The sequence below is a fragment of the Pygocentrus nattereri genome, chromosome 24 (genome assembly GCF_015220715.1).
Source record: "Pygocentrus nattereri isolate fPygNat1 chromosome 24, fPygNat1.pri, whole genome shotgun sequence".
NCBI lineage: Eukaryota > Metazoa > Chordata > Actinopteri > Characiformes > Serrasalmidae > Pygocentrus > Pygocentrus nattereri.
In genome coordinates, this window is record NC_051234.1 from 22,975,570 (window position 1) to 23,001,970 (window position 26,401).

The window sequence follows — 26,401 nt, forward strand, 5'->3', positions numbered from 1 at the left end:
GGAGCCTGCTGTGGTCCACTCAGCTGGGAATTACACAAATAACAAGTCCTAAACCAACTCAAGTTCCCTTCAAATGCCACTGTAACAGGATATAGCCTTAGACATCACAGTTGAAGTTTCTTAGTTAGGTGATGACAGCTTTGTCTAAAGAGTGTCTCTTGAGTTCTTAAGTGCGAGCTGTTGGAAGGCTCAGAGATTTCTCCACTGTAAGCACAAAACTGATCTCTAAAGACCTACATTGTGGTTCTACTCTCTCAAGACAAATAAGTGTTTTAACACAAAAGGCAACCAAACCATTTCAACAGATTGCATTCTAGTGATGATTTTTCCTTTTTATGTCACATACAGGGAGCATGAACTTGTCTGAACCCCATGGGACCTGACTACTCTTTGTAAGTTCAGATGTCATTTCTTCAATACATGACAAGTTTAAAATTCATATTTGGGTTTTCACAGCACATCTCCCAATGTTAACAGACATTACACTGAATTTCCCTTGCTATACTTTTTCATATTACTTTATTCTTCCTCCCCAGTTTTATTACATTGAAAGAGCTTTTAATCTGGCATGCTAGAGTCACACTCCTGTTGCTGACAGAATTTTTCACACTGAGGTCCATGAGGTCCACAATTTTGGGAAACTAGATGCACAAGAAATAAAACAGTGAACTGATTTAGGAGACTTGCAGCCAATAGGATGCTTATATTCATGAATATGTTTGTCTGGAAAAAATATTTTGCATAGTTTTTAGTTATCTATGACCTGGAACCGTTTTGGTTACTACACAGTTATATGAGCGGCACAATCAGTTTTTATTTTGCTCTTTCAGTGCTGATGGGCCAGTTCTGGTCAGTTTCAGATAGAATTGTAATCGTCTTGGTCCAGTTTCAGACAAAAACTTGGCCCTATTGGTGGGACTCAGTCAGAAAGTTAGGCTGTATTCTGGTTCGGATCAAAATTTCAGGCCTGACTAAAGATATAATTCAAATGTGTCAGGTGAGTGCAATTCATCCTAAAAAAGGCCATCAAATGTGTTGATGTAACACAGTTACATTTTATTACGTGCAAATGATTGACACATTTAAATCATATAATTGCAAAAGCTTCATTTTTTCCAGTAGGACAGCAGAGTAATTATCAGTCAGCATTTGTTAGAAAGTGGAGCAAAAAACTGACACATAAGTTTTGAAAGCACTGAAAAATAGACATTGTCTATGGTCTGTAAAAGATATTTTCCAACAGCTGCTGACTCTCTAACCACCCTGCTCACACCCTGTGGGCAAAGTGAATAAGGAGAATTCTAACATCTGCACACAGAAGAAGACTTACAGCATTTTCCGGGTGGAAGATGTATGAGGCTGGCGAGTTGTCCACTATGATGACTTTGCTGAGCTGTCGGCCCAGCCGGCTGAGGTCTTTGACATAGTTCCCTCTGTGGAACACGCAGGATTCCCTGAAGAGGCGCACCCGGAACACACCCCACTGGTCCAGGAGGTCTGCCACTGGGTCAGCATACTGAAAACACACAGGGAAGCTCACTCACAGCTTGTTCATATACACAAACACCACCACCAACTTCAGCCTGCCCAGTGATAATTCTAGTAATAGTATAGTATTTTTGGAAAAATATGTGGTATAAAAATGCACTGATGTAATGTGGTGCTGTGATTTGTAGATGGGGACTGTTTTGGAATGTTAGAACTGATAAAGTTGGTAGTGGGTGATATAATTTAGTCATGTTATAATTAAAATTACTAATGGTTTTGGTACATATCATAGTGTATTTGTAAACATAATGTTTCAGTGAAACTATTTTAGATGTTTTAAAAAAAAAGATTTTTGTGGGTTAACATCAGCTTGTTACTCTGAAATGTACCTGCACTTTTAAGATGTTACCTTGGACTGCTATCTGTCTACACAACAGAAGAACAAACATCCCTGACTCAGCCACTCAGCTAAATGGGTCAACCTCAGCCTGATTTTCACTGTTTTTACATTACATTATGACAAAACTAATACCTGAAGAATAATTTCAAACGGTATATTGAATGAACCAGCACATTGCCCTCTACTAATTATGATAATATTCATTATAATCTCAATTTTCGGTCTATTTTCAGCCCTGCGATGGACTTTCGACCTGTCCAGAGTGTATCCTGCCTTTCGCCGAAGACTGCTGGGATAGGCTCCAGCACCCCCGCGACCCTGACGGGGAAGCGGCTTACAAAATGGATGGATGGGGTCTATTTTCAAAAGCTCCATGCATGGTTTCTATTTTCTGTACTGACCTACTGTGTATTTTGTGTCTATATTCCCCTAGTATTCCTCCAGACATAATCGAGTATTCACACATTTTAAAAAATTCTGAATCATTCTATTTTCAAATCTGACTGAATCATGGTAAAATCTGAGGTTTTATGATGAATTGTTTCCAAAAGTAATACCTGAATCAAATCGTGAGGAAAGAGATTTACACACCTGGTTAATTGTAACTGCACTAATTTTACTCCTCAAAAGCAACAACGAATTGAGACAGGAGGTAAATATCTCAGTAGAAAATGTACAAAGAAATCATGGGCTACCAATTAAAAAAATAAAGAGAGAAGTCATTTAAAGATGTAAAGATAAGGAGTCTAACCTTAGCTAAGCTAGCTGTGAAGAGCACACATTCGAAAAGTTCACCCATCTTCTGCAGAAACTCATCCACATGAGGTCTCTTTAGCACGTAGACCTGGCAGTGAAACACAAAACACATGCTCTATTTAGTGAGTCAATCATTGCTGTGTTGCTTACTGTAGGAAAAGCAGAAGTGCAAACAAACCTCTTCTTTCCTTGTTTCCTGTCTTGTATATGAAGGTTAGTCACTGCAACCCAGTACAAGTAATCAAGAACAGGCCAGCCCTGATATACAGAGCCTATCCTGGATTACTTGAACCAGGTAACAGCCATCTCAACACATCAATGGAGCAGATAAAGGGAGCATTCTTTGATTGTCTCACACAGAAAAATGTGAACATATACTGACATATAAACAAATATAAATGCACAATTGCAATTGCCTGGGAAGCAATGACCCGCATCATTTCTTTAGAAGGGGACCTTTGTTGTTTTTACTTTAATAATGCCTTTAGTGTGTTTTATAGCTTTTTGTGCATGTAAACGGTCTGCAAAGTTACAAGGCTCAAAGAAAGTAACTCTAACAGAAAAGACTTTTCTCAGCTGCCTGAAATGCTCTTTACCTTTGTTACAAGATAACATAATCCTTATTGCCCACCTTATTGCCCCGGTAATCTTGGAATGCCCTAACACAGCGCACAACAACTACTGGAGGCTGGAAAGAGTTTGTTCAGTTTTATCACCATATTAAGAATACCTGACTTTTGGGACAAGACTTTAGCTCAAACTGATATGGCAGAACTGACACTACTTGAAAAATAGCCACACCGGTGTTTACAGCTGCACAGCAGAGAAGTGTCGGTCTGCAGACTGCAAAACAGGACAGAACAAGTAGGAGCAGAACTGCAGTTCAGAAAAGAGTGGACACGCTGACCAATCAGATCACACTGGGCTCACTGGGTGGATTAAGGACCCAGGCCTCCCTAACAAAATGTTTCAGACAGAGAGTGAATAGAGATGTACAGTATTAGACAAAGAATGTGTTTTTGGAACACGGAAGCATATAAATCTTCTAGTAGACCCCCAAAAAACTAACTAATAAAACTATGTGAACAGTGAAAATGAGCAAAATAGGTCTCCCTTAAGCATGACCACCTCGTTCTCACACACTACTTTTCAAAGCATTAAAAAAGAAGCCTTCAATTCAGGCAGTATGCTTTAAGATGCATCTTCTAGGCACTCCCACATATGCTTTTCTCTGGTGGATCAAACACAAACTAAAATAAAAATAGGGAAAGCTATTTAAATATAACATATTGCATCTTCAGTCCCATGCTATTTTGGCTGTCTGAATATGTTCGGTAATGAACAGAGAATCATTCAACATGCTATTCAACAAGCAACATTTCTGTATTTTTCCCCACTTTTTTCAGTTTGTGAGTCAAGATAAATAAAATCAGTCATTTGTTCTCTATGTCCAATTATATGAAAATCTATGTGTACACCATCCTGTAACACACATATGAAACCTTTCAACTGAAACCTTGAAATTCTAGTGAGGATCCAGTGCAAACATTTTTGCAAAGCATGCTGTTGAAAATCATTTGCGCTGTACCTGATGAACTGTTCCATCGATCTCCACAGGGACTATGAAATCAGCATTACTGATGGGCTGCAAAGCAGAACAGAAAGGGACACATTAACAGCCATTGCCGCTAATGGTGTTACACTTTCACAACAGTACAGAAAAGACAATATCAACATTTAAAAATGTATCGCTAATACAACCCTCATCCCATCTTTCATTCCTTTCCTTTTGTGGAAACCACAGTCAATGATGCAGCAGTGAAACGTGGCATCTGGGTGCATCCCACCATTAAAGCACGTGGCACACTCCTGTGCCCAGCTGACTGCTATTTTGTTACAAAATCACTCAAATTCTAAGGTTTTTTTGGGCTTGTTTCATTAGAAGGCTGGCACGGCAGGCATTGAAAACTTATAATTAAAGTGGTGACACATACAACACTGAACAAAAGTCAGAGACCACCCTTTATTTATTTAATTTCAAAAAGGCCACTTTATTAATTTTTCATCTCAAGAACATCTGTGAGATTCCATGTGCACAGAGAAGATAAAGTAAATAAAAAAAAGCAAGAACAAAGAGGTTCAAAGATGCAGAAAAAAAGGGACTCCCAGCAACCATGCAGGACCTGGCAGTCCACCCAAACTGTCTTCATCAAATAAACAGCACTTAAAACTTTGAGAGAGAGCTCCACTCTTGCTACAGACCTGAAAAAATCCACAGCCATCTTCCACTGTGAGAAGACAACTCAACACTATAGGTCTGAGAGGATGTGTAGCAGTCAAGAATCCCTGACTAACCAAAAAAGCATGCTGGTGTTCCCACCCCAGAGGCCAGACCTCATCATTGCTGAATGTGTTTGGGATTACTTAAATTGTGAGAATAAAAAGTGTTTTTGTTTGGAAACAAAATAAATGGAGAGTGGTCTCTGACCTTTGCACTGTACTGATGAAAAAACAGGATCAAATCTTGACCTCAGAATGGACATTGCCCCCAAAAAAATTCTGTACTGCTGCAACCCTACAGTGACCATAACATGCAGTAAAGTAGAGGAGAGCAGATACAGTGACAGCAGAGTTAAGAGTCTGACTGTGACACTCTCTCTCAGAAGAGATGCTTTGTGTCTCCAGTGCCGGAGGGACATACCAGGTTCTGTGGGCTCAAAGTGATTGACTGCACGCTCAGACACCACTACCTGTAGCAAAGCTTTGATTTAGAGGCACGCAAAGGGGGTGTATGTGACTATGTGTGTGCGTACATGTGTAGCTGAAAATTGACTGCATGGAGCTACAGAATGGAGATGCATTTTGGAAAAGGGGGAGTCCTTTTTTTTTTTTTGAGGAGTCTTTAAAGCTGGGGAGAGAGAGAGAGAGAGATAGAATAGGAGTGGGAGCAGGAGACATGCAGACAGGATGAAAGGACTCAGCAGGCGGCATGGTGCTGTCTTAATGCCATGGAGAGAGTGAGATGAAGAGGAGAAGGGGCATAAAAAAAGTTGGGTTCTCTTAGCACTTTTCAGAAGCTTGTTAAAAATAAGAGGGTTCTGCAGTGCACAGCTGTGCACCGTCAACGTGAAATAGATTTAATGTCAGATTTTCAGGCATTAAACCAGACATTTCAGACATCTTTTCCAGTATCTATTAAATAGGCAAGATCTAAAAGCATTCAGATACCCAATTAGAATATCATCGCAGGATATCATTACTCTAGCGTCTTTCTACCCCATTTGAAAATACCATCTGTACACTGTGTGAGCACTTAACACTGGGTCAACAAAAACATATGGGATTAAATCTCATTACCTTAACACACATTTAAGTTAAGAATGTGAGGTTTTGATGCAACAGCAAGAGAAAAAAAGTCTCAGAAAGCTTATATTTACAATACATACTGCAGCTTGAGCAATTCCAACAATATGCCCACAGCATTTGTGAGTTCAAAATAAACATAACAGTACAGAAGAGATTTAGCTTATTCATATTTAATGACTCATCGACAGTCAAGCGGATCCAGAGCCGTTTTTGATGTCCTTACTGAGGCTGGAATAAGCAAGTCAGCCTATATGGCCAAATGACAATTGCCATCAGTCAGCAGGATATCCAGCAGGGGGAGCATGAGGTCTGTGCAGTGAGCACATGAAGCCGAGGGCGATATGAATCCTCATCTTCCAAGAAATCACAGCAACTTCTGAAAGGGTAAATTCTCCTCAGCAGTTCTACTGAATGGCAAAGGCAGTAGAGAGGTCACCAAACTGAGTCTACTAAGAAAGTGGACTTTCTTAGTAGTAACTTTGGTAACTGCTTTTGCCAGATAAAAAACTGATAAAAGAGAATGAAATGAAGCTGAAGATTCCAATAAAAACTGATCATTTTTAATGCAGGGCCAATATCCTGTAATTTTCTTGTATTATGTAAAAACAGTCATAATTCATTTTCATATGGCTGTTTTTCAACCTCTCTTTATAACTTTGAAGTAAAATTTTACTGAACATTGAGATGAATTCCACTTTTTTCTCAAAATTTTTGCTTAAATCACTGACATTGAACAAAGTCCTTCAGAGTGGTTTTAGAAGTCAGAGTTCTTTACAGTGGTGATAGGAATCAGGGATCACAATGTCTACAACAAATATATTTTATTCATTATCCAAAACCACCCGTTAACCTATGCATGTCTTCCGAGGTTTTATATATAACGCAGATGATGGTAAAATAAAGTTTTCTTTGGGTACTATTTTGCCTTACAATGCCCTGCATGTACTTCTCCTCCTTGAATCTAAAACTTCACTACAAAACTACTGTAAACAATGCCTCAGACATAACTTTCTGTGAGGGGGCTTTTAGGGGTATTTAACTGATATCTCACATCAAATCACTGTCAATGACAGTGTTTATATCTTAACCACTTAATTATATAGATAATTTCAAAAATTGGTGGAATTCTTTAATTCTGGTCTATATAAATTACTTCGAAGGCTGGTACACATCTCTGAGGACGTGCCATTTTGTAGTCAGCGTTATGCCATATTAAGAATTCCCGGTCTAAGCAATTTTTCTCTACGGAAAAAAATGAATGGCATTTTTGAAAACTCCAATGTGGTAACAAAAAGGTGTTAGAAAGATGACATGATTTCTCTTGAGTACATTCCTCCACATGTCATTGGGTCCTCTGTTTAACAGTGATTAAGGAGTCAAGATGCAAATATTTTTACACTGAAGCTAACACTGCTGTGCACACATCATAAAACTGGCACCCTCACTGAAACACCCCACACAAACCAGCAAGCTTTGTCAATTCTGGCCGTTAAGTTGCTTTGGCAAAAGTAGCTTACAGTTTGAGTAGCTGTTGTTACTTAATAGACCTGAAATAAATAGACTTACTTTCATGTGATGTCATTTCAATGAGTATTACGAGTATTAGCTTGCTTATAGCATGGATGTAGCAAAATTAGTTTTCGGACTCTCTAACAACCTTGTAATTCAGTGACATTTGGGGAGAAATGTCTAAACAATGTATGTAGACATTTATGCATAATATTTAATCATATCAGCTTTGATTTTTTTTTTTAGCAACAGCAACGGCTTGACTGATTTTTGAGAAAGCCATCTGTGTTCATGGTAGAGAAACACAGCCTGTAGTTCCTGATTTGCTGGCAAGTGTATGCCCCCTCCAGATCTCCACCCTGCTCCCTCCAATTAAATAAAATGTATTATTGTTATTATTATGTTGCTGCCAAAAAATGACACAACCTATAACCAATTCAAAAAGCAACCCTCCTTATAACTTAATTGGTGGAGTTAAACTGGAGTTATCTGAATGGGCAGATACATGAAAATGCAAAGATTTTCATGACATCACAGAAACTGAATTCAAAACATTAATTTCCACATATGAACTGTATGGACTGGGCAGTGAATTTAATCTAATTTCAACAGTCCAGGTTTTGAAAATTTAGTTTATCTAATTTAGTTAGATATGGGCCCTCTAAATTCTACACGTCATCATAAGAAAAGTTCTATGACAAAGCCAAACAGAAGAGCAATGGCTAAACATTCAGACCTCATTCAGTGTCTAAATCTTCAGACAGAGAAACTCAGACAAACACATTACAGAGGGTCAGTCTATTTGGATTAGAGCTGTGCAGAAATGAGGCTGACATTTCTTCAAATGTACTAAATAAGCACAGACCATTTAATCACTGCTTTCTAACAGGCTTCACCAGCTCTCATCTTCTCTTCTCGGTATTGATCTCTTGCTCGCTCTGAAGTATGTTACAGTTCAAGCTGACCTTCAAGTGAACAGGCACAAAATCAACATAATATGTGGCACTCAGCAGGCAATTAATTAGCAGGAGAAGAACAAGTCTTCCATACTTCAATAAATAGGGGGAAAAAAAACAACCATTACTTTCTGGAAAGATGGCCCAGAACTTTGCCCTGTACGCAGTACAGTACACTTACAGACACACCCTTGTGTACAATCTTCAGCTGCCTTTTTATGTAGTGTGTGTGTGGGTGGCAGAATGGGTGTATTTGTGCATGTGGTGTGTGTGTGTGCGAGCAAATGAGTAAGAGAGAAAAAGAGTATGTGCGTGCGCACAAAGGCATGCATCCCTTGCTCCTTCCCTTTCTCTGGGCCTCTCTCTTTCAACCACCACCTCCCTTCTTTTCTGAGCAACAAGAAGAGCTTCCAGACGGACATTTTAAAGGATACAGTGCTGTTAGAGAAAGCACTTTACTTTCTTTCATGTTCTCTCTTCTGAATCTCTTTGTGCACACACAATACATTCAATATATCCAGTATTGTGCAAAAGTCCACGCTTCATTTATTTAATTTCCCATCAAAGTGGCCTTTAAGTACAAGTTATTTATTTTTCATGAGGTATTTCTGTGGAAATTACATATAAATTAATCCGCTTGCAAAAGGAAAGTCTAAGAAAAATAAGACAAAAACAGGAGTTTACAAATCTGGAGTTCAAAAAATTATTTTAAAAATACTGAAAAAATGGGACAACCATGCAACACCTGGCAGACCACCAAAACTGTCCCCATCAGATAAACAGCACTTAAAACTTCCAGCCTTCACAAATAGATAAACATTAAGCTCCACAGGTATCAATCCTTCTACTGTGAGAAGAGAACACTAAGTCTGAAAGGATGTGATGAAAAAATGGAACCAACTTCTATGACTGAACCTTGGAGATGTGGAAAAATAACCCTTCAGATTTCTTGGAAAAACAAAGTCTTCTGAAAAGAATGGAATCTATAATAAAGGCACACACAACAAAGAGTGGACATACTAAATACTGAAAACCAAAAATTCAACGAATAAAGGGGGTCTCTGACTTCAGCACAGTACTTTATGTCTGCAAATATGTGTGTGTGTGGGTGTGGGGTAGATAATTCCAGTAGGAAGAAAGGAAAAGTAGCTTTTATTTCCAGGTTTACACCCTTAAAAAGAAGGCTTCTCCAAGGTTCTTTAGTAAAGGCAGTGGACCATGGTAACTCTAAGAGCAATTTGAATACTTCAAAAGGCCATTTTCTTTAATATTCAATCGCTGAGATGCCAACAAGGTCATTCAGACAGGTTTGTTATGTAATGGTGAACTTACTAATTCAGCTTTCTTTACAGTGGTGGTAATGGGAACCAGGGGTTGTAATGTCTAAAAGGGAAATCTAGCCATTTTATTTCACTGTATTTATAGGTAATGGTAATAATGGTAAAAAAAATATCTGGAGAAAAAAGTTTTCAGGTTCTAAATGTAATAATTTTCTGTGAAAGAGTTTTTAGAGGCACTGAATGCTTTGGATGTCTGGTTCCTTCCACCACCGTGAATAATTCTGACTCTGCCATTATCTATAGAATGGAGCATTTCAAATGAATCCACTATAAAAGACTTTGTTAACATCATAAGGACTATGCAAAAATGTAATTCAGAAAAATGCTATGAATGCCACTACACATATGCTATGATCACTTTGTTGATTATGCATCGATTATTATCAATTTTATTATTGAAAGCCCTGTTATTATATTATTAGTGTTCAAGCATGTAGTGCATTGAACCCTAATGGAATTGTCAAGATTTTTCTTATTCTTTTTCTGTCCTAGAGATACGAAACTTGGTCAATCAGCCTGAAGGGGCGCTATAGCACAGAAATATGTTTTGCCTTATAACTCTTAAACCAAAATGTTTACAGACAAATTCATTTTTTTCCTGATTCCTTGGGTTCAAACAAAACACTTCACTTCATTTTACTTCAAAACATCATTTAGCTCCGCCACCAAAGGTTTTTGCTATTTTGTATAATATGCAAAACCTACTTTTACAAACTAGTCCTACAATTTTTGCCTGATCCTCATGTATCTGGTGTCAAAATTCTGAAGAGCCAGAACCTCAATAATTATCAAAAACACGTTGAATTTTCTAAATAGCATGGCTGCCATATGCAAATGAACCCTTCTGGATACATTCAAAATAATTCAGAATTAATTTACAATTCTGTAACTCAACAATCCTTCAGCCAACAAATTTCAAACTTGACATATTTGGCTGAAGATTCTGAAGTGGCCATTCGATTTTTATGTGCATATGTATTTAGGGGGCGGAGCTAATGCTCCATGACTGTTTCTAAGCATCCATACATCCGACCAAGCTGAAACTTTGAATGCAGCATCTATTGGCCACACTATAAGTGATAATACAAGGACAATTTGATACACTGAAATTTGTGCTTGCCATCGGCCAATCAGCATTTAGCAGGCTTTAGACAGGCTTAACATTGACCAATCATGAAACTTGAACAGTGTCTACATGTAGCCCCTGTCTAACAACCAGTCAAGTTTCAAAAGATTTCACCACTGGGGGGGTGCTATTCATAAAAATAAACATTATTACATGTCATTACTATATTATTACAATTTTGACGCAAACTACATATGAATCCATTGTATTACATTATGCCAAACAATTTTGCAAATGCATGTTTATTACAAAACTGCACCGTTTTTTTAGTAATTGTTAACTGTTCAATAACCCCCCTTTTCGAACTAGTCTCTGGATTTTGATTTTGAAGTTTTCGAAATCAGACAAAACTCTGTGGCCTCTTTAGGTAAATAATTATCAAAAATATGTTGTTTTCTACTCGGTGTCATGTGGAGCAATCAATTAATTACTGCGGTCATTGCACTGCTAACTTGATTTGCTATAACTCAACAGTCAGTGGCCAGATCTCCAAACTTTAAGGATTTTTACATATTTAAACTATAATGGTACATGCCACTTTTTGGTCCAGATTGGCCACTCAAAAACACTTAATCAATGAAAATGCTACTACAACATTATTGCAAGGTTGATAAACAAATGGTGCTATTCGACTAACTGCTTGAGGCATTTTAGGCCGAATGAACTAAACCTGCAAAAGGGCCTGTACTGCTTGTGCGTGCTTGAACCCGCTCATTGCTGCATGCTTATTATAATCATTGTGTATTTCATTATGTGTCACTCTGGTATGGCTCAATAAAGAACCTTTTACAACAGTTCTATATAGTACCAAAAAAGTTATTACAGCTATTAAAACACAGTCTTTGGTGCTATATTGAAAACTTACTGCTATGGAAAAAATCCTAAACTGTGCATGTGAAAAAACAGGACAGCTAAAATTTGGCATTAAATGGAGTAGAAGATGCAGGTTGGTAGAGAACTGGGTCATTGGGGTGAGCAGGTGGCTCCCCAGAGGAGACTTTCTAGGCACCACAATGGCAGTTAATCTCAGCAGAGGATTTCATTCAACTGGGAGTTTTAATCCCACAGCGTGCTCTAAACACTGCCATTGTCTTCTGCTATTGAGCCTTGGAGTACTCAATGGATTATGAGCGGATTGTGAAATATGCTTTACTCCAGCTCAGCAGAGAACTCCTAGCTTTGTCGTAAACACTACATTCCAATTCGGATATAATCTTGGGTGAGCCGTCCATACCCTGAAGTTCATGGCAGAGTGAAAATATAGGGCATAAAGCCACAACATTATCTACAGTAGAACAGAGCTAAACTGTAAGACACACCATTAAGAGTTAAGAGGGCATGTGTGAACATACCTTAAAGGAACTGTGTACCAGTGTCTCATCGAGGTCGATCACCACACAGTTCTTGCCGTAGTCTTTGATGCTGACCTCAGGCAGGAGGTATTTGGCTGGAGACTGAAGAGAGATACAGAGCGTGTCCGAAAGATGGAGAGATGAAAAGAGGAGGAAAGGAGAAAAGATGAGAAAACCGTTCATTTCAGAACAAGCCAGATTTGAAGATATTGTTATCACTGAAGCTGGGAGTTTAAATTGATGACTATCCTTTGCCCAATCCATGACAGCTATATTGCTTCCTTTTAGACACAGCTTGCACTCGACATTGCCCTGCTGTACGGTAGAAGGGCTTTCCTAATGCTTTCCAGGCACACCCAGATCAACAGTTCAAAGCACAGCGTTAAGATTATGGTGTTCCCCCAAGTTTGGCTGCATTGCCAAGTCATGTTGACTAAGCATAGATGTATAGTTGAGAGGAACAGTGAGAGAGAGAGAGAGAGATGACACTAGCTATAATGTGAGGATGTCCTCTGCCAAGACTTGCCTGAGAGCAACAGACAAGGAAAAGCCAGATGGCCTCACCTGAGGGGGTACAAATACACATCCTCACATTTCTTCTCTAACAGTAAAGCAATATGTGCACAATACTGTACCAGTACAATGTGTTTACCTAGTGTACATTTGTCTTGGCACGTCCTGTATATGTGTATGTATGTCTGTGCCTGCACACAGAGGCTCATCAATCTCTGTATAAAGCAAAGGCGACCAAGGACAAATCGCTTGCTGTTTGATTCATCTGTGCCAGGGAGACACCATGGGAGTCCAACATGACCTCACACCCACTCTCTTCACTAATTAGACAGAAATGAGCAGTTGGAATACAGCGCAGATGTAAACCTGGTTCTTTAAAGCAAACTCTTATCTGTCACATCGACTGCGCACGTCACATACTTAATTTGAAGTCTGTGTGGAGTAACAGCCTTACATCAATATCCACTTTAACCTGCTTGAGTGTCCTCGACAAACTTCTTGACAAGCACTGGAGCTTGTCAGCAGTATACTTCAAATGAAAGTATACTGTTTGTTCAGAGACCTACACCTAACTGAGATTGGTCCTAATCTCTGTGTTGTTTGTTCTGAGACATCCCCCTAATTGAGAATGGTTCTTATCACCATGTCATTTGCTCTGAGATCTCCTCCTGACTGTGACTAGTCCTGACCACCACGTCATTTGTTCTGAGGTCTCCTCCTGACTCTGACCAGTCCTAATCACGTCATTTGTTCTTAGATCTCCTCCTGACTCTGACAAGTCTTAATTGCTATGTTGTTTGCTCTGAGATCTCCTCCTGACTGTGAGTTGCACTAATCACTACGAATGATGAGTCAGCGTACAGAGAGGAGGTGCAGCAGCTAACGGACTGGTGAGGAACCAACAACCTGTTTCTGAATGTAGATAAAACTAAGGAGTTGTTTGTTGACTTCTGTTGAGTGTGAGGTGACCACCCCCCACTGAAAATCACTGGCTCTGCTGTGGAAATGATCAGGAGCACCACGTTCCTTGGTGTCCACATCACAGAGAACCTCACCTGGTCCCTCAACACCAACTCCATAGCCAAGCAGTGCCTCTACTTCCTGTGGAGACTGAAGAAGGCTCATCTCCCTCCTCCCATCCTGAACTAACCCCAGCCCCCTCACACACATCTCTTTTGATGCTCTACTTGCACTATCTGGAATATTGCTGCTAACGCTGTGTTTACACTGTTTTACTCAGGTTTTTCTACCTCAGTAACTGCTGTGTTTATGTATGTCATCTGACTGCATGACTCACAGATCACAGCATGTTAAATATCTCTACACCTTATTCTCACTACCTCATGTTCAGAAATGAATGCTGTGTTGGCACTGCACTGTCTTGTCTGTTTACTGTGTCTAATATCTGTTTAATTTAACCTATTTATTATATTGTTTCTAGCTTAATTTTTTGTTCACACACTATGTCTGCACGTTTGCACTTTGTACTTTTTATTCCTTGCTGCACCATGTTGTTCCTGGAGGAACAGAATTTCACTCCACTGTGTACTTGTACATAGATGAAATGACAATAAAAGCCTCTTGACTTGACTTGATTGGTTCTAACCACCGTGTCCTTTGTAATGAGACCTCCCCATGACTGTGATTGGTTCTATACACTCCATTGTTCATTCTGAGACTGCTCCATCAATGTGACTGCACCTAATCACTGTGCTATTCAGTCTGAGACCTTCCCCTGACTGTGATTGGTCCTAATCACTGGGTCACTCATTTTGAGACCTCCCCTTGACAGAGATTGGTTGCTGCATTATTTGTTCTGAGACATCCCTCTGATTGTGACTAGCGCCATAGGCTTCCTCGACTTAACGTGGCGCTGTGCAAATATAAAAAATGCCTTGTGGCTTGGTTCGGTATGATACATTTTTTTTTGTTTGACTTGCATTGGCGCCAATGGTTCTTCTTGATGATATACACCATGTGAATGAAGCATCTGCAGTTCAGAGCCAGATGCTGCAGCGGCTCACCATCCGACTGCACAAGGTAAGAGATGTCTTGATGATAACAGAGCCTAATCCTCACAAGCTAGAGGCTTCCACAACAACTGTGTAGACACAATTTTTTAGATATACCATTTTTTTCTTAATGTTTTCACAAGTGAAATTCAAACTTATATTCCTCAAAGAAATGCTATCTAATGTGTGAATGCCATGAGGATTGCTGGCACACATGGGGTACTGCCGGGAAAACTGTCTGGCTTGACGGTGCTGTTCTCAGCTCCTCCTCCAAACACAACCAGCTACTCTCAGCGACTGCAAGGTGCAATTCATCTCAATCAAGCTACATGTCTTTCATTCTGAGGCCTCCCCCTGGCTGCAATTGGTTCTAATCACTGTATCATTTGTTCTGAGACATCTTCCTTACTGTGATTGGTCTAACGCATATAGCAGCCTTCTAGTGGAGCTAAGATATACATCAAAGTCTTTTTAAATATACTTACAACAGGATGCACAGCACAAGTTCAATTTTGTTGAGTTTTTTCATTGTTTAAATTATATTGCCAGCTTCACTGGGAATCTGGCAATTAAATCAATCAATCAAAAAATAAACAACAGCTTTCCACTAATAATGTGCCCAACACTCTAGGACTGGAAAAGCTCGAAACCCAAGGAGATCAAAACATGGCAGCTAAACACTTTATATTCTGCCTTGGCTTGCATAAAATGTTCCAATATGAGGCTAGGCTATAATTGGTTTAATAGATGCTATTAATCCTAATCCATGCAGAAATAGGATTTGGCAAATATAGAACTTGTGAAACCCCCAAATGAATATGATCCTTGGTGGCCTACCAAGTCTGCATGACCTTGACATTTATTGTAGCACCAGAAAATGTACAGCCATTTCAGCACTGCCCTTCATGATGTACTGCACACAAATAAACCTTTAGGATCTCTCTCATGCTCTCAAGCAGAGGTTTGCTAATACACTCAAATGCTTCTCTCTAAAGATGCTGGGACTTTGAAACACCTGCCATTTGATCACTAACTGCTACATTATTGCATTACTGTCAACAGTCATTAGCTATAGATACAAAGTGGGCACAGTGACTGTGAGTTTCAGTCTTTCGCAAAGACCAGCACGTGTGAAAACTGTCCTGTCTGGACTCCTCTTCATGCATTACAAACAGAAAAATCATGCAAATGTATCTTACAAACAACCCACAAGGGATGCACTGATAAAGATTCTGAGCTGCACCTAAGAATTAAGATTCATTCTGGCATTCCAGTTTGTTACATTTAAGGGTAAATGAATGAATCAAAAACCAAATGAAACAGGTTTAGCAATAATGAAAAATGCTCTTCTGCACACATCAGTCAGCAAAATTAGCTTATCCAAAACTTGATCATATATAAATAAAAGCTTAAATATCAAACAGATGTCAAAAATGTGGCTTGTTTAGTATCAGTTACATCCGTTCTAATGAGGGTAAAAGATATTGGAGGGATGATATGCACCAGACCAAACATTCATGCAGCTATTTGTATATTGTAAGTTGCCTGGAACTTTATTTTCATGCATTCGACACATTACTGTACTAGGGAACTCAGAGGTTATATATATATTTATATATATATATATATATATACACTGCTCAAAAAAATAAAGGGAACACTTAAACAACACAATATAACTCCAAGTAAATCAAACTTCTGTGAAATCAAACTGTCCGCTTAGGAAGCAAAACTGATTGACAATCAATTTCACGCTGTTGTGCAAATGGAATAGACAACAGGTGGAAATCATTGGCGATTAGCAAGACACACTCAATAAAGGAGTGGTTCTGCAGGAGGGGACCACAGACCACTTCTCATTACCTATGCTTTCTGGCTGATGTTTTGGTCACTTTTGAATGTTGGTGGTGCTTTCACACTGGTGGTAGCATGAGACGGACTCTACAATCCACACAAGTGGCTGAGGTAGTGTAGCTCATCCAGGATGGCACATCAATGCGAGCTGTGGCAAGAAGGTTTGCTGCGTCTGTCAGCGTAGTGTCCAGAGGCTGGAGGCGCTACCAGGAGACAGGCCAGTACACCAGGAGACGTGGAGGAGGCCGTAGGAGGGCAACAACCCAGCAGCAGGACTGCTACCTCTGCCTTTGTGCAAGGAGGAACAGGAGGAGCACTGCCAGAGCCCTGCAAAATGACCTCCAGCAGGCCACAAATGTGCATGTGTCTGCACAAACGGTTAGAAACCAACTCCATGAGGATGGTATGAGGGCCCGACGTCCACAGATGGGGTTGTGCTCACAGCCAAACACCGTGCAGAACGCTTGGCATTTGCTAGAGAACACCAGGATTGGCAAATTCGCCACTGGCGCCCTGTACTCTTCACAGATGAAAGCAGGTTCACACTGAGCACATGTGACAGACGTGACAGAGTCTGGAGACGCCGTGGAGTGCGATCTGCTGCCTGCAACATCCTTCAGCATGACCGGTTTGGCAGTGGGTCAGTAATGGTGTGGGGTGGCATTTCTTTGGAGGGCCGCACAGCCCTCCATGTGCTCACCAGAGGTAGCCTGACTGCCATTAGGTACCGAGATGAGATCCTCAGAACCCTTGTGAGACCATATACTGGTGCGGTTGGCCCTGGGTTCCTCCTAATGCAGGACAATGCTAGACCTCATGTGGCTGGAGTGTGTCAGCAGTTCCTGCAAGATGAAGGCATTGAAGCTATGGAGTGGACCGTCCGTTCCCCAGACCTGAATCCGATTGAGCACATCAGGGAAATCATGTCTCGCTCCATCCACCAACGTCACGTTGCAGTCCAGGTCTGGGAGGAGATCCCTCAAGAGACCATCCGCCACCTCATCAGGAGCATGCCCAGGCGTTGTAGAGAGGTCATACAGGCACGTGGAGGCCACACACAATACTGAGCCTCATTTTGACTTGTTTTAAGGACATCACATCAAAGTTGGATCAGCCTGTAGTGTGTTTTTCCACTTTAATTTTGTGTGTGACTCCAAATCCAGGCCTCCATTGGTTAATACATTTGATTTCCATTGATGATTTTTGTGTGATTTTGTTGTCAGCACATACAACTTTGTACAGAACAAAGCATTCAATGAGAATATTTCATTCATTCAGATCTAGGATGTTATTTGAGTGTTCCCTTTATTTTTTGGACCAGTATATATATATATATATATATATATATATATATATATATATATATATATATATATTCTTACATAAAATGATGTGTGTTGTGTGCTGTAATGAACATGTTAGCAGCATTTTTATAGTCTTCAGATAACTTTTTCAGCTGTCAGTGCCCCCTTCCCATCCATCCATCTCTCCCTAACTCTCTCTGCTATTAATGTGTATGTTAAGATGTTTTATATGGCTGTACACTAGCCTAGTGAAATCAATCGTTTTGACTGGCTGTTTCATGAAGCTTGCAATTGTTTAAAATGAGTTGCAGGATGGTTTACATCCTGGCAACTCAGGTCCAAGTTAGTTTAATACAAGTTTCATTCAACTGAACTTGCAATATTAGTGACCTTTCTTATTAAAAACAAGGCTTCCATATGCCATCTGTGGACAGTCTGGGTGTGCTGAGCAGGCAGGGACAGGTGGTGGGTATTTTAGGCTTTAGTCTCACCTAGACAGGCCAGAGACTGCCCAGTGTGAGGGCCCCACTCAGGGCCCCTGTGGCCTTGTTCCATCTTCCTCTCTGACACAGAGAGTGACTCACTGAACCTCGTGCCACACCACCAGAGGAGTTCAGCTCCCTTTTCCACCTCGCTGTCCCACTCACAGTAGCTACAAACTGGATGTGCAGGATGGATGTGAAAGGAAGGGTTTCTTGCTGTAATTAGTACCAGCAATAAATAAATAAATAATAATAATAAAAAACATTCTAATGAGAGCATTAATTTCCCTACCAGGAAGCTGAAATATGCAGGACATTTTGGAAACTAAATTTTTTAATATTAATTGATTCTCCAGCAAAGTATTATGGACTGGAGAAAGACAATTTCTGCAGTATTGACTGTTATAAAATTTCATCAAGGCTCTGAAGACAAGCCACCCATTTGCCCACCACTGGTATCAAGCTCTCACACTGTTTGCTTAATAAGGTTGTGGGATTCAATTAAATTCAATTTCATGAGAAAGGGGCTAAACAGGAGAGAAGCAATTTAAATAAATGTTCTAGTGGCTGACAAATCTAGAGGCTCTGAAACAAAATGGGGAAAGGCAGGGTTTAATCCCAAAATCTGTTTAAGAGATACCACAAAAAAACATGACCCAAGATCTCATTTAGGAGGGACAGAATCCTGGGTTGTATATAGGTTTGAATGTCACTGTAGTTGTAAAATAATTATAATTCCAATGTATGTACTGTAAAATGTTAGCATAACAGTGTTAAATGGGCCATAAGCACAAGCTGGGTTGGTAAGCTCTAAATTACAAAAATATATATTAATATATAAAAAAGGCTGGCCACAGAATGGGTTAGTCATGAAAAATTTTTGCCTAGAACAGTGGAGAAACAGACAGAGGCGACTTGAAGGGTGCAGAACAGGCACAAAGAGCAAGGCGTTTTTTTTTATAGACACAGGCTAGCAAAAGCATGCAGGCATAGCGAAAAAGATATACATACACTGGGGATAGGGATGACCTGGACCTGATCACACTGAGAAACAAAATCACACAGAGAGAAAAAACAGGGAGGGAGAAAGGGAGGGAGGGGTAGAGGGAGGGAGGGAGAGAGGGAGAGAGGGAGAGAGGGAGAGAGGGAGAGAGAGAGAGAGAGAGAGAGAGAGAGAGAGAGAGAGAGAGAGAGAGAGAGAATATATAAACAAAACACAACAAATACATGGGGACTCACATTGAGAATGTAACCAAACAACGCTAGCTACTACACTTTATGGTATGCTATTGCTAGGCAATGAACAGGCGCTCTGTAAACACGTCCTGGTACACAGTCAAGTTTTGTAAAATGATTCCCTCCACTTTAAGGTTCATTGAGTTTGTATGAATGCATGTGCTACGTTTTAAAAGAGAAGCTGGACCGAAACAGGTCAGTTCTGACCACATGTACTTGTAAAATGGTGGGACATTCCGCTGCAGAACGCGAGTAAACACTACTGGTAATGTGATCCGATTTAGGCCCATTTATAGCTGCCTGTACCTGCCTTGGCAGCAGGCACACATGTTTGTGGAGGAGCACGCCTTGGTGCCTTTCCATGGGCAGAGGGTTCACCATGCACCACATAAACATTGTGTTCATGTGGAAGGAAGGGAAAGGGAGGTAGAGAGACATCGAGAGAGAGAAAAGGAGAGAGAGAGGGGGCACAAGCCAATCCATCACTCGAGACACATAAAGGCACACTTTATTGGGATAGAAGAAGCAACAGGACTTACGCTGAAGTGGGAGAGTACGTGTCTGTGGCAGCGAGAATATGTGAGGGGGTGAGTGTGTGTATGAGTGAGTGAGCGTGTGTGTGTGTGTGTGTGTGTGAGTGTGTGCGCGGGGGCGGGGGCGGGGGCGGGCGGATACTGAAGAATGTGTGTGTGGCGAAGCATGCCCATCATTTCTTAAGCTGGATGGTAAACAGCGCAGCAAGTTCACTGAGTTCGGAACAGCTGGAAAACTTTGCGGTGTGGACAGAGACATTGAGTGCACAGAGTACACACTGCAGCAGCTCACAAACAAGAAACAGGGAACTCAAAGACAAGGCAAGACTTACAAATGGACAGAACAGCTTCTCGCCTGAGGAGGTTGTCACTAATAACTCACACATCAGCATCAACTGACTTACTAGTCTCATGGGGCCAGACATGATCTTGGAGAATACTGCATAACACTGGTGCTGAATTGCGGCGGTAACAAGTTTACACTCCAAAACCCATCCCTAAAGTTCTGCATTCTGTGTTCTTTTAACAGAGTACAACTGATAACATAAGCAAAACAAGCTAACTAGCAACTATCATTAGCCAATGAACAGTTCTCCCCTGCAAGAATTGAAGTTTAATTGTACCACATCTATTGCATTCTCTGTCTACTTCTACATGCTTATTTTTGTTTTTATCCAAGTAAAAATCCATAGGCTAACAACAGGCCTATTGTCCTTTGCACAATGCTTTGAGCTCATAGCTTTGTTCCCACCCTAATAAGTCTACTTTGCCTCCCACTTTCATCCCAATATTTCTCATGGTTCTCCCCAGACATTCTCATTAAGAGTTCACATCTGGCCTTATGAGACTATGATCTATCTATGCTCTGCCCACAGATGTGTTCTATAGTAGCAACTGTTGCACAGTTGGACATACTTAAGAGAACACAGGCAAAAATCACATTCAATGTAATAGGATACAGTAGCTTACAACTCACCTTTGGTCAAAATACGTAAAGTTTATTATCTTCTAGGTGTGAATGGTCACACTGTTGAAATAGAACTTTTTTGTTGAGTAACTGAGCTAGCATCAGCATGGCAGCAAATTCATCACTGCCTAGTTTCAATTAGCTATGAGAGCATAGCCCAGTAGCATTTGGTAGCACTGTATTTTAAACTGAAAGTCATCATATGTAGTGACTCAAAAACAAAATTAATATTGCCCAAGTACAAGACATACACGAAATTTCTCTTGGGTGAAAGTGTCAACATGAGCTCCAATTTCCAAAAAAAAAAAAAAACTAATTGGTTGCTGGTTGATTGAATGATTCCAATTTAATAACTCTATGCAATTTCACATATTTCAAATAATTATTTTATGAAAACTGTAAATAAAAACTATGATATTTTAAATATGTTCAGAATGATGAACTGATGAAGCCATAGAAGATTCCAAAATGACTGAGAATGCTGTATAACACTGAGAATTATGTTGCAATAAAATTAATAGCCAGAATGCACTATACCTCAAAAGTGGAGACCGAATCTCAAGACAGGTACCTTGCAAATAAATTATTACAGTGTATAATTTATAATTTAATCATTTAATAATTTACTAATTAATCTTCTGTACAAAGAATGCTTGAGAAAAAAAAACTACCTTTTGATGCACACCACACAAGTTATTATCTACAAAATTATAAAAATTGTTATTAAGTGTTTCTAAACCTTTGAACCCCAGTGTATGCAAAATAGACAAATACAAAACAATATACAAATATTATAAAAGTACAAATAATATAAAAGTTAGGAGTACAGTTACATTACAAGTATGAAGATAATACATAGATCTCCATAATTTCTCATTAGCCTGAAAGGACAGCACAGCAGTGGCTACTAAAGAACGCATTTGTGGGCGGAGCATAGACGGGTCAAATAAACATCTTATTTGTTCAGTGTTGCGCAGAATATATCAGATCAGAAACACAGATTCGATTAAAAATGAGACAGGCTTACCTTAGGAGAGCCGCCGTTTTCCTCAGCAGGTGGAGGCAGGGTGCAGGTTTTGTTGTTGGGGGCCGGTGTTTCCACATTGTAGTTGCGGAAGCAGCAGAAGAAGGGGCTAAAGATGCTCCTGCTCCGGTGTTTCTTTAGGCTGCTGTTCGACTGTGAGACTGGTGTGAAGAAAACACACACACACACACTGGTCACTGAAACGCCCGTAATGCACACTGCTCAAAACATCTGGAAGTTCACCTTCTCTGCCCTGTAACTTTAAACGCTGTTGTCTCACATCTGCTTTGCTCACTCAAAGGAGGCTGTTACTGCAGAGTGAAGTGGGGGAAAAAAGGAAAACTGGGAAGTGGAGTTTTCTATTGGTCCAAACACCAGGCTCACATGACAGCCATACAGCACAAACATTACCTTCTGTATTAGCATATACAGAACATGTTTCCATGGTAACCCTTTCACCTTTGTCCCATTCACTTGCATGTATTGTCTCTACATGGCATTGGTCGCCTATTGGAGCACAGAAGTTACGCAACTTACAGAGAAGTAAAAAAATACTTCCCAAAACCTCCTCTGAAATGGACAATGTGCAAAAGCTTATACGCTGCAAAAACAAAGTAGTGAACATAACTTTCCAAGTGTTATTAAGCTAAAATTACACAAGTCAAAACTATAATAAGGCTAGATTTAATAACTGAGCTGTCAAAACAAAAGCAGAAAAATTTTCGGTCCTGGAGCAGAACAGTGTCACAGCAGTCAGAAGCTACCGCATCGAAATCTTGACTTCTGACTGGAGACCCACTTACGGCCTAGTTTCCCCTCTCAAGATGAGTCATCACCATGTCGCAAATCTCCATGTCCCTCCGCTTGACAGAATGAACAACATTAACCTCAATTACAGGGAAAATAGGTGTGCTCATCCCCCTGCTAAAATGAAAGAGCATTTCCATTTACTCATACGGTGAAGTGAGTAGTGCGAAATGCCGGCTCTGCAGCAGTCAAGGCATGCAACGGGCACAGGAACTGTGCAGCCAGGGCTGCAAAAACAAAAACAAATATTTCTGTAGTTGCATCACTGTGTTTCACTCCAGCTAGCCTACTGAGGATCGATTAAAAAGAACAGCAAAATGGACGTCACACAAATTCTTGGAACTTGTGACATAAACAAGCGTAAATTTTACTGTTAGGGATGAACATGCATTTACTGTTTGATTTCGTACTGACAACTAACTATCCAAGCTTTTAAAAGTTATGAATCTTCGAATTCCAGATGTTAAGAGGTATTTACACAGCACTGTGTAATTGAAAACTCATATTAAAGTGGTACAGCACTGAGCAAAAGTCAGAGACCACCCTTCATTTATTTAATTTCCAATCAAAGCAGTCATTAAAGTACAAGTTATTCATTTTGCAGTATAAGGGAAATATCATATCTGACAAAAGAAGTCTCAAAATCTTCAGTATTCATTGTGTCCACCAATTTCAGTCTTAGAAGCTGGTTTATTTTATGCTTGTCACAATCCAAGTAATCCTGAAAGCATCATGTTGAGGTCTTGACTCTGATTTGCAGATTTTCTTCTGTTTTTGTATGCATGTATGTCCTTTTCTCAGTGAGGGCTTCTTGACAGCTACACTTCCTTTCATACTCATAGTGTTAAGTTGTCTTCTCACACTGGAAGGATCAACAGAAACACTTGATCTTTTCAGATCTGAAGCAAAATGTTTTGTTCATTTGATGGGGACAGTTTTGGTGGTATACCCAGTCTTGCACAATTCTTTGGGGTCTATTTTGGAGTATATTTTCTTTATATCTACAACTTTATAACTTTCACTTTTTTGCAAGTGGATTATCTTTTGTTTATATCTTATATCTCCTCAGAAAAGTCTCCTAAAAAACGAATAATATAATAACTGTTTGAAGGTAAATACATGAACGATGCTCTCTGATTTTTGCGCAGTACTGTAACATTATAGATATTAAAAATTTGAGCTGAATGAACCACTCCAAAAGAAGGAAAGAAAGACTCCTGAACAATTTCAATGGATAATGCTCACATTTATAAGCATCTTATCTTGTTTGTAATGTAATAAAAAATGTACACTATCTGAGCTCATTTTTACCCCCATTGCTGCACAGAACAGAATTAGCTTTTATGCTTTTAAAGGATCTTATAGGGTATATTTAGACTCTAATCTCAATCATTATGCCAAGAAATTGATCTTAAAAAGGCTTAAAAGAAATGAAAAAAATGTGTTAGATGACACGTGTTAGATGCTCCCAATGTAATGTATTCTTTTTTTTCTTTTCTTTTTTTTTGAACAAGTGGTCTGAAAATGACCCATTCACTCCAAATGTGCCCTAATGTATTGAAGAAATTTACCAGAAGCGGCTTAGTAAATGGATGGATGGATGGATGGATGGATGGATATCAACATTAGCCTTTAACATTTAATTAAAGCATGTGATGCAACTTCTCTACTGAATATTTAACTCATCTCCTCAGATATATATCTAAAAGAAATCATGCCAGCCTACATTACAGCCGTGCTACTTTGTGTTGACCTGTTGTGGGTTCAGCTGGCCTCACACAGATTGTATTGCAGGTTGCCTTGAGAGCCAAATACTCTTACTGGCACAGTAACAGGTTTCAACTGGGCACAAGTAATCAAAGCATGCAGCAATGCCTGCATTTACTACGATGCCATCCATCTCTGGTAAAAGTCTTTCTTAGTCACTCTTTCAAGTAAAGGCAAGAAGTACTATGATGTCACCACTACTGTAGCTGTTAGGAAAGCAAATTTGACCAAATTAAGCCTCTAATTAATTGATTTGTTTTGGGATTAATATTTCATAGAAGACAAGCCCAAGTGGGTTTCCACCACTGCTGGGAGGTAAATATTTACATTTCAAAAGGAGGCACCTCATTCAGTACTTCAGTCAGACTACACAATGCACACGTCCTCCACGTCCAGGTACCATAACAGCAAGAGCCTAGGGTTAATCACACTGATTTTCTTCCAGCTTGAAAACTACAACGTGACATGATAGCAGGGATGTAACAACACATATTTTTAGGTTTGATAATATTTTTGATCCAATTATATTTACTATTCTACTTCAAGCAAAGTGTGGCAAAGTACCATGTCCCTGTGCAAAGTAGTAATCTTATAAAACAATACAGTTGTTCTATAAACAGTACAGAAAAAGAAAGGATGCACCCAGATACTAGTTTTAATCAACAATTGATTGATTCTTTCACTGCCACACATCATGTTGGTGGTAATTGTATTTAGACATAATTCAACTATGTTGTAGCACAATACACATGAACATGCAATATCACATATAAGTAGTAAATGATATACTACAGACAATATACAACACTAGTACAGGGCAATCACAAAAATTTACATAGTAATTTAATTTGTGCTCACATGCATTCTGTGCATTCATTGGGGTTTTAGTGAAAGACAGTACATGAGAGACCCTCAGGATAGAGCGAAGGGACAGTTTTACATTTTGATACATAGTTTTGAATCTCAATGTTTCATTTTTTCCCAACACTGTATCAATATAGTCACATTACATGATGACAACAGTGGCTGATACATTGTTTCATCCAATTTTCATGTACTGGTTTGTTTAGCTGTATCAACCAGCTGTTTTTTCTAATAACTGTACGCGACAGAAGCAGTAATCAATGCTACATGCAAAATGCTTCTATTAATGTTTATGCATGTAAAGCACAAAAATGTGCTTTGAGTTTTGATGCATACTGTGCAAGGCACGCTAGTAGTCTTGAGGCAGAAACAGTACAAAAAAGTGTTCTTGCTATATTGTACAAACTAGGCAAATAAACAAATTAACAAATGCAGAAGTGGTTCCAACCTACCATGTGCACCGCGTCACTTCTGGCATCAGGGGTGTCAAGGGAATTTCAGTCATGTTTCAGATTTCCAATCTAAAGTAGTCCAGTTTGTTTTCAATGTAGTGGACATGCAGTATTATGCAAGAAACAGCTGTTCTTTTGAGGTTAGCCTTTAGCCTAATATTGAAACAAGCCCACTCATCAGTTATGCTCCACCTACAGCGCTACCTTGATAACAACATGGTCTCAGGGCCTACTCACAACAAACCAAAAAACCAGGAGGTATTTTTGGCATCAATGACTTTCAATATATAAGT

At 39.6% G+C, this 26,401-nt stretch overlaps 1 protein-coding gene across 2 annotated transcripts in view; it reads right to left on the bottom strand.

Annotated features, from left to right (window-relative positions):
• ctdspla (CTD (carboxy-terminal domain, RNA polymerase II, polypeptide A) small phosphatase-like a) overlaps positions 1 to 26,401 on the bottom strand; it is a 48,082-nt gene that overhangs the window by 1,803 nt on the left and 19,878 nt on the right. Inside the window, exons 2-7 of one of the 2 annotated variants that reach the window (XM_017717561.2) lie at positions 22,222 to 22,379; positions 19,470 to 19,502; positions 12,294 to 12,395; positions 4,233 to 4,289; positions 2,640 to 2,732; positions 1,331 to 1,516 (exon numbers count right to left, since the gene is read on the bottom strand). In XM_017717561.2, the coding sequence (XP_017573050.1) occupies positions 1,331 to 1,516; positions 2,640 to 2,732; positions 4,233 to 4,289; positions 12,294 to 12,395; positions 19,470 to 19,502; positions 22,222 to 22,379 (629 nt within the window). The remainder of the gene's footprint in view (positions 1 to 1,330; positions 1,517 to 2,639; positions 2,733 to 4,232; positions 4,290 to 12,293; positions 12,396 to 19,469; positions 19,503 to 22,221; positions 22,380 to 26,401) is intronic. The other variant, XM_017717570.2, reaches the window with a different exon arrangement.